General features: G+C 46.1%; 1 protein-coding gene across 3 annotated transcripts in view; it reads left to right on the forward strand.

Annotated features, from left to right (window-relative positions):
• The window catches only part of COL4A1 (collagen type IV alpha 1 chain), a 141,439-nt gene that overhangs the window by 88,543 nt on the left and 41,317 nt on the right, over positions 1-11,579 (forward strand). For all 3 annotated transcript variants that reach the window (XM_072782398.1, XM_072782397.1, XM_072782396.1), the window contains exons 7-20: positions 358-411; positions 566-592; positions 1,492-1,575; positions 1,657-1,719; positions 2,937-2,972; positions 3,813-3,854; positions 5,058-5,144; positions 5,621-5,647; positions 5,806-5,856; positions 6,536-6,580; positions 6,662-6,715; positions 8,684-8,725; positions 10,087-10,171; positions 10,580-10,615. In XM_072782398.1, coding sequence (XP_072638499.1) covers positions 358-411; positions 566-592; positions 1,492-1,575; positions 1,657-1,719; positions 2,937-2,972; positions 3,813-3,854; positions 5,058-5,144; positions 5,621-5,647; positions 5,806-5,856; positions 6,536-6,580; positions 6,662-6,715; positions 8,684-8,725; positions 10,087-10,171; positions 10,580-10,615 — 733 coding nt within the window. The remainder of the gene's footprint in view (positions 1-357; positions 412-565; positions 593-1,491; positions 1,576-1,656; positions 1,720-2,936; positions 2,973-3,812; positions 3,855-5,057; positions 5,145-5,620; positions 5,648-5,805; positions 5,857-6,535; positions 6,581-6,661; positions 6,716-8,683; positions 8,726-10,086; positions 10,172-10,579; positions 10,616-11,579) is intronic.

Here is an 11,579-nt window from a genome sequence, read left to right on the forward strand (position 1 = left end):
GAGGAGATATAGTTTCCTCATATTTAACATTCAAGAAAGACGTAATCATGCCTTGCTTTTTTGTGGACTCTTATCCTGCAGTTGCTTTAAACAGTAAATTTCTCACCAATCATCTGTTACGAAAGCAAATAAGAAAATGCTATTATTAATCCTTGTCCCCATGAATTATATTCTCGAATAGAGTTCTTCTATCACGAAGTAGAACTGAGCAATATGGCTGGTAACAGATAATTTTTAGAAAATGATTTTGAGCAGCAAGTGAAGTCTCTCCGAAGGGGAGGACAGAGTAACTGGTGAGGACACCTGGCATGAGGCCTGTGTGCCTCGCACCCGACTGACTCTTTGCTGTCTCCTCAGGGTGAGCCAGGGCCTCTAGGGCCCCCGGGTTTGCCTGGATTCGCTGGAAATCCTGTGAGTATAGCGCTGTCTGCATCAGAATTTCCCTCTTCTGTTGTAATTCCTCTCTTCTGTACCATTTCCTTTCCTTTCTGTTTCTTGCACTTCTGTCTTAATGCTAATGATGTTTTGGGAGAAACGAAACTGATGCCAACTTTGTCTTTTCCAGGGACCACCGGGGTTACCAGGAATGAAGGTATGTACTTATGCTTGGCTAGGTTCCTTGCAGGAGTCTATGTAAAGCAGGTGCCAGGTCATCTTGATTGACTGTTTGCCTGTTCGTATATTCTTCTAAATTCTGCTCTGTTGAAAGAGTGTCTCAGTCATGTGCACGAATTCAAATTTTAGGATGTAAACTTGAGACACTGGGTGTAATTTCTGTGTGATTATGGGGACTGGCATGTCCAGGATCTCCAGCGCATGGTGGCAGGCTAGAGACCCAGGGAAGAGCCAGAGACCCAGTTCAAAGGCTGCCTGGAGGCAGAATTCTCTCTTCCGTGAGGGCAGTCAGGGGTTTCCCCCCTTTCTTGAGGCCCTCTGCTGATTGGACGAGGCTCACCCACATTACAGAGAATAAGCTACTCTGAGTAGAGGCTACTGATTTTAATGTTTATCTTAGCTTAAAAATACCTTCATGGTGACATCCAGACTGGGGCTTAACCAGATATCTGGGTACTGTGGCCTGGCCAAGTAGACACATTTCTGTCACAACCTGCTTTTATAAAAATGCTCATCCCAGGTCTTTTTGTGAAAGATAATCCTTTTTACATGAGAAGGCAAGGCATGGAGCCTATGGCCCTGATCTGCACGCTCTCCCCATGTATGTGGGATGGCCACGCGCAGGTGCTGTAGCTCCCTTCACTCGCACCTCCACCCCAGTCCAGCGGAGTCGAGCCTGCAGCACCTAATGCCAGTCAGCGATACAGTGGCAGTGAATAGGAGGTGGGCAGTGTGTGTATTCCAAGGGTAGACAGAGCCTAAATCCCAGGTTCCATCATACCTGTAATGCACACCTCTCATTCAACAGGTTCTCAGTTTTTTTACAGAAATAACAGTATTTGTGACTTTCTTCTCTTTCCTTTTTTCATCCCATAGGGAGATCCAGGTGAAATCATTGGCCATGTGCCTGGGACCCTGCTGAAAGGCGAAAGAGGATTTCCTGGACCCCCAGGAACACCAGTAAGCATTTGCTAAGTAACTATAAGCACATGCAGTCTCTCCTTGTTCCTGTTTAATTCTTCTGTTTTCAATGATTTACAGGGCTCACCGGGACTGCCGGGGTTGCAAGGTCCTGTTGGCCCTCCAGGATTTACTGGACCACCAGTAAGTTTTGGGGGGGAGACCTCATGGAATCTCTCATTGAAAGAACAACTGTTGAGGCATGAAAATAAATCCAGTGTGATGACGGCTTTATGTCGCTATGATCTCTCTTCATCCGGATTGGGAGGATGAGCTGCTTTCTTGGGCAAGTGTTTGACTGGCACTTAAGATGCACCAATTCCAGAGCCGTGGGAGAGAAGGCTAGCAATGGCAGCACATGCCAAGACATCCCACACAGACAGGGGCTGGGCGGCTGCCAGCGATACTGTGGCCTGAGGAGGCCAAGCTCAGGGGTGGACAGGCCAGCTGTGCCCTGGAGATGGACTTGTAGGAACAGTCACCCCAGAGGCCTGGCTCTGTTAGGGGCTATGGACGCAGACCAGACAGCAGTGGGAAGCTGTGCTGCATTTGTAATGAGGACTGAGCACCCAGAGATAATCCACCCCCACACCCAGGCTCCACCCTCCCACATTTTGAGAGCACAAGAGAGTTAATATTAACGAGACTCACCTATTTGTCAAGGGCCTTGTTTACTGGCAGTGAACGAGATACCCCAGACTGTGGCATCCTCGGATTAGCCTCATGGTCCTTGAGAGATTTTCAGGCCTGCCTGCCTTCCTCTCCCTCCTCTCCTTCCCTCCCCTCTTCCCTCCCTATCAAATCCAGCAACTCTTCTGCCCATTCTTGCACTTGTAACCTCTTTTATTCTTGTGAACAAATGGACTCATTTTTGTGAGGAAAGAATGAGTAATTTTTTGCTTTTAATGGTTGACAAGCACTCTGAAATTTTGTTGCAAACACAGGATGGTTTTTACTTCACTAAAACCTACCAATTTGAAGAACTCACTCAACTTTTTTGATAAATGGTTATATCCAACGTGGACGAACACTGTTCTGGGCTGGAAACACTAGGGTCCTTGGAGAGTTTGGCTGAGAATTGCATTCAGCGCCTGTGCTCCTGGCACATTCTTGGATCATTGGATTTCACAGGGCAGTGCCTGAGACTTTGAGGTGTTTCATCCCTGTTAATTGTTGTCCTGGACTAATTCCCAGTTACTTTCCAAATTGTATAGATCCAAAGCACAGAAATGAAATTTAAATATTTAACAAATTTATGACTGGATCAGTCATGGGAACTGTAAGATAACCCCAGTAAAAAGAAGTATGTAAAGCTTACCGGGGTTGTGAGTGATATTTAACTAAAATGCTCTTTCTTACAGGGTCCCCCAGGCCCTCCTGGCCCTCCAGGTGAAAAGGTAAATATATTTTTCATTTGACTTTCTTTGGCATTTGTATAAGACTACCCCGAAATCACCATAGCTTACTCTTTAAAGTCTCTTTAAACAGTTTTGAAAAATTATGATTTCTTTATCTGTCTCCGTTTAACTCTGTCCACCCACCTGTCTCCACCCATCCATCCATCTCATCCATCCATCCACCCATTCCCATCCATCCATCCATCCATCCTTTTCTTTTTTTTTTAAAGGGCTTCCTTTTTTTTTAAGATTTTATTTATATAAATAAAATATAAGAGAGACACAGAGAGAGAGGCAGAGACACAGGCAGAGGGAGAAGCAGGCTCCATGCAGGGAGCCCGACACAGGACTGGATCCCGGGTCTCCAGAATCACGCCCTGGGCTCAAGGCAGCGCTAAACTGCTGAGCCACTGGGGCTGCCCCATCCATCCATTTCTGTCCATCCATGCCTATCTATCCATCCATCTCTGTCCATCTGTTCTCATCCATCCATCCATTCCTTTCCGTCTCCATCCATCCATCCACCTTTCCTTCCATTGACCCCTTCCTTATTATTTTGATATCACTAATCTTTCCCTTAGTTTTCTATGGTCAGATTTTAAAAGCCTTAAATTAAAAAAATTTTTATAGATTTTTCAATAATACTTTTAGAAACTTTAAAAAATATACTGAATATAATGCAATCACACCTTTGTTGAAAGTTTTATGGTAATTGTTAGAAGCTCTTGCCTTAACTGTACCCTCTTATTACATTTTATGTGATATTTTATGTATATTTATTAGATGATTTTGAGCAAGGTAGACAACTCTAATAACGGAAGCCTAATTTTTCTTTGACAGGGGCAAATGGGCTTAAGTTTTCAAGGGCCAAAAGGTGACAAGGTGGGTACACATGACTCTGGAGTGTTTTCATGTTTGAAATCACAGTTCTAAGTATGATGGAGTTTCAGCCTCTGGACCTCCTCCTGGACCCTTCTCATCATAATTACCTTTCTCTGTATATTCTTTATTAGTGTTTTCCCTAAAACATACAGCTAGAATTCACTGACATTTTCTACCTGTCATCTAACCAGCAGAGAAGACAATGAGGTCATTAATTCTAGTTCTTTGTACATCAAGTTCAATCAGAATGTTCTCAGGCAATGATAAAGCCAGACCTAGACTTTATTATAAAAGTTGGTTGGCTCTTAGTAGCATAACTACTAAACTCTGCAAAGATGGAAGGCCATTGTACCTAAATTGGGAGGGAGGGAGCCAAAGAAGCAAGGATGTGCAGCCTGGAGCAGAGCAGAAGTGAGGCCAGCGCTGGGTCCCTGAACCTCTGATGATCTCTCCACCAGTTCCCTGGATCAGACCACAGAAACCGGCCTGAGCCCATTGGGGATTCTGGGGATCGCGGCCGCATCCGCCATAGGGCCCATATTCTCCATTGTTGTCCACGCTGGTGTAGAGACCACCAATGGCAGGTGCCAGGTGCAGCTGAGGCCTGGGCAGGTCTGGACCCACTATTGGCCAAAATGTCCAAATTTGGTCCAATCTTTCCATTAACCTCACTGTAAAGTGACCCTGCAAATCATGCCATTAAATTTTGTGGATCTCACTCATTGATTTGTAGCTGGGATTCTTCTGTACTTCTAGTTGTACCTAGCAGTTAGGATGCCCGAGGAAGAAAGTTCTGGATGGTTCTCTTCCTTTTGGGGTACCTAAGATACCTTCTTTCTCCCCAGGCTCTATTGGCCCCCCTCCTCCGTGCCGTCCAAGTGCGATAGGACAGCATATGCGTCCTGCTGTGGACCATATACTGTGTAAATATAGGCATGGTCCGGACATACACACATGCAGAGATGTGTCTAATGGGTGTTCAGTTCTGTTACTAGTTGAGGTGTAGGGATTTTCCTGACTCCTGAGAGGTGAAAGTCTCTGGCTTCATGCCCTTACTGTGCCATCTTCCTCCCGAAACTTATATAGAGTATAATTTTCATTCTTTAAAATAGATGTTTTGTTTCAGAGTTTTCCCACCTCTGCATTTTCTTCTTTGTGTACTTATGTTTATGTCTAATTTGTTGCCATTGTTTGCATCAACAGGGTGACCAAGGGGTCAGTGGGCCGCCAGGAGTGCCAGGACAAGCTCAAGTTCAAGAAAAAGGAGACTTTGCCACTAAAGGAGAGAAGGTACAAGATGGATTTGACCAGTGAAGGCTGGCTTTCTAATTTTGCACAAATTGAAGGGATAGAGAGAAACTGGGTCAAAATTCAGTTTCTCCGGTTACATTCACCAATGGCACGCAAAACAGGTTTATAGACTACCCATCCCACAAAATACAAGCATCTTGAGAGCAGAGGCAGCTGGGTTGGAGGAGCACTGAACCCCCCCCCCCACACACACACACGGGTTGGGGCTGTGCGGGGGCAGCAGCAGGGAGACAGGTTGAGGGGTGAGTCACGGTGGCCACGGACCCAGCATAATTAACCCACAACCATGTCAGTGTTGGGACGTGACTACTGGGCACTAAAGAGAATTGCCTTGTTAATATATTAGGAGAAGGGATTTTTTTTCCTTGTATGTGTTCAATGTAGCATAGAAAAATCAATATTGCCATGAGTACTGACAGCTCACTTTCTTGCTCTTTTTAAAAAAATTCTTGTAGGGTCAAAAAGGTGAACCTGGATTTCAGGTAAGCGCTACATTCTTGTTTATTATTATTTTGAATGAACGTTCATAAAGAATTGGCTTAAGGTTAAAAGCTTACTTACTTTCCATGTAATATTTACTTCATTCAATATTTAGTATTTTACTTAACTATCCTAATGAACCTCTCTTTGTTCTTTCAAGGGGATGCCAGGGGTTGGAGAGAAAGGTGAACCTGGCAAACCAGGGCCCCGAGTAAGTGCCTTCAAAGTCTTTTTGCTCCTTTTACTGTAAAATTGTGTTCCCCCCGTTCCTTGGGCCCCAGATTTACAGAGACAGGAGTGGAAGAGGCTTGTAGGGCTCTTCTGGTTTCTCCCTGTCCTCTCCTGGAGGGCTCTCCTGAGCCCTGTGAGCAGGAATGCGGGGGCCGCCTGCATTTCAGAGTCCACCTGCCCACCTGCCAGCTCCTCGTTGAAGGTCCCCATCTGCTTGCTCAGAGCACTTGATACCCTTTCCCGCTGCTTTCTGAGCGGCCAAGAGCTGAGATGCTCTGGTGCCTCCCACCCCTGCAACCTGGTGACCAGAGCCCCTCCTGAGGGTTCCAGCCTCCACCCTGCAGGGATGTGCAGAAACTTCTATTAAAATGAATCCTCTGCCTGCCAGCTACCAGACCCTGGGCATTCGGAAAACTTCTGCATTGTTCACAATGTGGGCAGATAGAATGCTGGCCTTGGGAGATTTGGGGCTCACCAGGTTCCGTTGTTTAAAAGTCAAAAAGTCCTTTTCTGCTATCCCTTTCCGTGGTTGCTCTGTGTAGATGCGTATGCATTCCTCTGGTATCGTGGGCTCACGCGGAGAGGTTCCCAGCCTGGGTGTTGGGGTGTGCTTGTTTTTTCTTTTGTGAAATACTGATGTCTCCGTATTTGTTGTACAGGGAAAACCTGGAAAAGATGGTGAAAAGGGAGAAAAAGGGAGTCCAGTAAGTATTTCTCTGTAATTTTTAAGAAGAGACAGTTGCCTTGGCCAGCTTACAATGGGTGCTTTCCGTGTCCCACTGCAGGGCTTTCCAGGCGACTCGGGGTATCCGGGACTCCCAGGCCGTGAAGGTTTCAAGGTAAGCCGAGACGCTGTGGAAGCTTTCCCCTTCAGTCTGTTAGTTTCCTAAGGCGCTGTGGACTCACATAATAGAAATTATTGACGTCCATATGAACAATGCACAATTTAATTTCATGGTTTTAGTTATGCTTGTGATGTTTTAAAAAGGGGAACAGAAAATGTTCCGCTCTTTCAAGTTTTTATGTCTTTTTTGTAGTAGATGAATGGTACCTGGTTAAGAATCAATCAAAAATGTAGATAGAGTGGAGAAAAGCAAGCTTGTCTAATTTTTCCATTACCCGCTCAGAAATGGTCAGAATGTGCAACCCTCCTGTCTGTGCACGGGCACACGCCCCTCTAACACAGGGCGGATTGTGGTGCATCCTGCCTCCTCACTTAATGACATGGCGTGGATGCATTTGAATGCCCGCACACAGTCACTGGGGCCACCCTGCGTCCATGCCTCGTGCTGCGTGATGTGTGGGTCACACCCACACGCTTATGAGCACAAGTATTTGTTTACTTGTCCGATCATGTCCACGTCCTAGATTGCTACAAGTGTCCTTTTGGAGTCAATGTTTAAACTCTTTTGTATTGAGATTTTCACTGTATGCCACCAAATTGCCCCTGGAAAAGAACATTCTTCTGTCGGGGGGTCCCTTTTTTTGACAACTGCTTGTTATCAAACTTTACAAAATGTCTGTCAATGTGATAGGCAGCAAAAAACTCATTGATGCTTTACTTTTCTCTTGTAATCATGAGACTAGGTAATGTAAATCTTTGCTAACATAAGCAGTAGCTTTGGAATAGCATCCCCAGCAGTGACTCAGGTCCCCAGAGTGGACCTCAGAGCTTGTTCATGAAAGCCAGGGACAAAAGGAAGGATCCTTTACTGATACTGTAACTGTTTTGGGAAAGTCAAATCTCAGTAGATTTTAAAAGATAAAAATGTTTAGAATTTATTAGCTAAGATATTTAAGTCCCATTGATATTTCTTAAGTCTCATATTCAAATAAGAAAAATCAAAAAAAAAAAAAAAAAAAAGAAAGAAAAAGAAAAATCCAAACAGCTAATTCTGGTTTACTGCTAAATTTATTACCCTGGCTTAAAGGTGGGGAACTATATTCATGGAATCTGTGCAGATTTTAGGACTTTTATAGAGATTACTGTGATGACTTCTATAAGACCATTACATAGAACAGGATTAATTTCATTTTTTATAAGACTTTATTTATTTATTCATGAGAGACACAGAGAGAGGCAGAGACATAGGCAGAGGGAGAATCAGGCTCCCTGAGGGAGCCTAATGTGGGACTCAATCCCAGGACCCTGGGATCACGACCTGAGCCAAAGGCAGACGCTCAACTACTGAGCCATCCAGGCATTCCTAAAGGGATTAATTTCTTTGTTTTCTTTCCTAATATGAATGAAATTAAGCCTCAGAGTGATTAGAACTTACCCACCCGATGTTTTCAGGTAATGCTGGATTTTAAGGGGAACGATGAAACCATAAATATCCCTTTATTATGACTTCCAGTGCAGGTTTAGACAATCTTATACCTAAAAACCTCTAGTAAAATTATTCCTTTAAGGGACTATATTTAGGAATCAAAGGCTTTCACTCCATTTATTTTCATTTTATTGAAAAGCCACCAGATACTAATTCAGCCTAGGACTGATTCTGTTCATGTTGCCCGAGGGAGCATGCAACCAAACACATGAGCTCCTCTGTCATGTGAATAATCAGACTCCCCATTGTGAATTGCAGAAATCTTTATTTCCATGCCTATGCAAAGCAGAGTGACATGCATTCATGTTTGTTCTAATGGGTACGCAGCACTTTAAGCTCTTCACTGTGAGGGGTGTTTCGGAGAGGAAAGAAAATACCGTGAGCACAGTCTGTGTTTTTGCAGGAAAGGAAGTTGAACCCTGCTTTCTGCAAGACAGTCTGTATGGTCAAAAAACACAAGTGTGTTTTCTTTTGTAGGGAGACAAAGGTGAAGCAGGTCCTCCAGGCCCACCCGGCATTGTGAGTAAGAGTCGTGTTTGGTGGTCCCCGAGGAGCTGGGGCTGCGTGCCCCCACGGCATTCCTAGAATGATGTCTGTGTGGAAGGAGGGCACACGCTATTTAAGATAATAAGCTTATATTCTGTATTGTGCGGAGTCTGGTACTTACTTCTTATTATATCTCGATAGTTTCTGCATTTCCTCGACCACGGACAATGACAAGACTTGCCCGTAGATAACGATAGGAGCAGAACATTTTGAAACTTTTTTTTTTTTTAAATGGTCCATTAAGGAAGATGTTAGAAGAAACCAATCCTCCATAATTGGGCTCTCCCTAGCAAAACATTTTTATGTCCACCAAGAGCATTTTCCTTCTTAACCATGAGCATATTTTTACATGCGGGCCATCGCTGTATGCAGTGATTTTTTTTTTTTTTTTTTAACAAACCTTCGTGTTTGCACGTTACCTTGGAATGACCATCTCCGGTCACCTGTCAGAGAGGGCTGCTGGAGCCTGCTGGCCCATTCTGTCCTCAGTCTTCTTTGGAATGATGGAAATGTTGTGTCATTTGCTGCAGAGCAGGGGCTGCTGCCGGTAGCGCGGAGCCCGGTGGTCTTTCTCGCCGGCACCCCATGTGCATGCGCGGCCGTGAATGGTGTCTCCTTGGGCTGCACTCCCAGGACCCCGATGGCTGTGGGTGAGGCCAGAACCTCCTTCCCGGCGGTCGCAGGGCCCCCTTTCCATAGCTGTGATCCGCAGCCACAGCTGAGCCACCTGTTTGTATAGTCACCTCATCAGATCTTAATAACACCTGTCTTAATTGCTACAGACTATTTTAAGGACAATGTGCAATGTTTGACTTTGTCATTTTCCTTGAATTTCTCTGATTTAGAGTCATGGTGATCTAGTTCACACCTTTGTAATGTGTTCCTCCTGGCCTATGTCCCTACATCCTTGAGGAAGTTCACACATGGACCATTTAAAAAAAATTTTTAAAAATTAAAAAACAAAACTCAGCACAACAGAAAACCTCTTCCAGTAAAAAATTTGCATGTTCCTGTTCCTTCTCGCCAGGGGAAATCGGAGGGTGCCGTGAGAGTACTCTTTCTCACAATTCATATGGTTCTAATGTCGTGTCACTGGTGGAGCTCCTGCCTGGCCGCTCCTTACAGGAGGGAGCAGGGTGGGGGTGTGTGTGTTTGTCCCCACTTTCTGTGTGCTCACAACCCCTCCACCCACCCCCACCCCCGCTATTCTTTACTATCACCTTTCTTGAAAGAATTTGGAGGGGTGTTAGTGTCTTCGTCTGCACTGCACGCCCCTGCCTGCACTGCACGCCCCTGCCCCGGCCCCCATGGTGATCTTCTCTCCTGTCATTCAGGCCATCGGCCCTGGACCCTTGGGAGAGAAAGGAGAGCGTGGGTACCCGGGTGCCCCAGGGTTGAGAGGAGAGCCAGGCCCCAAAGGTATGTCCACCACCTCCTCCTTCCCTCCCTCCCCCTCCCTCTCCACTCCTCTCTCTTCCTTCCCTCTGTATCCTTCCCCTTCCCTCCCTCCCTCCTCCTCTTTCTCCCTTTTCCCTCCCTCTCCTACTCTTCCTCCCTCCTTCCTTCTGTCCTGCTCTTATCCTTTACCTTTCTTCCATACTCCACCTGCATGCTCATGCTTTGGTAGCCCCAGTGGGCCTTGAAAGATTGTGTGGTGACTGAGGCTTTCAGACTCCTGGCACTGGGGGCTCCCAGAGCCCATCTCCATCCAGCTCTGTGAGGCCAGGGAGGTGTGTTTCCACCAGTGTCCCACACCCCCCTGACCCTAGGCCTCCTGGGCACCAACACACAAGTTCCATTTGTCTGACTCTCTCCTTCTCTTTTAAGGTTTCCCAGGATTGCAAGGCCAGCCAGGCCCTCCAGGTGAGCATCCTTGGCTGATTGGCTTAGAATAGTCGTACAACATCTGTGTGGTTTATACCCTGAACATGTTTGTCGTGTACGTTGGCGATTCACAAGAAGTGACCACCCATTCTGTTGCACGTTTTTCTAGTTAAGACAGCGAGGTGCATTCACAGCTGTTGTTTGCTCTGAAAGTCATAGGAGATCATGAGGTTATGGATGTTCCTGGGGGTTCTCAAGTCCCACCTTTACTCCCTGGCTTTGACCTGCCCCCTGGCATCCCCCCAGACCCTGCCCCCCCCCCCCCCCCCCCCCCGCTCAAGGACGCAGGCATCCCCCAGCCCCCTGGCCCCCTGTGTCTGCAGGCCCTGCATGTCCGCAGCCCCCTTGGTGTCAGTGCCCATGCTTCCTGTCTCCAGGGTGTCTTTGTTTCTCCCTTGGAACCACATTCAGCTGAAACCTCCCTCCCTGTCTAATTACCTCTGACCCAGCCTCTCAGTGGATTCCCACATGGCTCGCTTGTACTTAGTGTGTGATTGTATCATGCCTGCTGCTTAGTTAGTAGCGGGATTCCTGTGTGTGTGCAAATGCTTGCGTGTGCAAATGTCTGTGTCTTAACATCTCCCAGTCCTTGGAGCGGATCATAAAGGCCATGAGGGAAACCCACATGTGCCCCAGAATCCACACCACAGCTGAGCACCTGCAATCTGTATTCTTTTGGTTTTGTATGTTTTTTATTTATTTTTGTGTTTTATTCTTTTCAATTATTTCACCTTCTCTTTCTGACAGCTCTTCAGCTGTAATCTCTCCCAGAGCTCATTCCTTTTGCTGCCACAGACTGTCCCCCAGCTTTGTCCTGCATTGAGGACTGCTCCAGCCACGGGCACCTCACTGCCTGCCTTCCTGCTAAAGCTTATGGATCTGCCTTTCAAATCGCCCTTCTCTGTTTCTATCCACTTCCTTCTCTGTGGCTGTGAACACGCTG

The sequence above is a fragment of the Canis lupus genome, chromosome 17 (genome assembly GCF_048164855.1).
Source record: "Canis lupus baileyi chromosome 17, mCanLup2.hap1, whole genome shotgun sequence".
Classification (NCBI taxonomy): domain Eukaryota; kingdom Metazoa; phylum Chordata; class Mammalia; order Carnivora; family Canidae; genus Canis; species Canis lupus.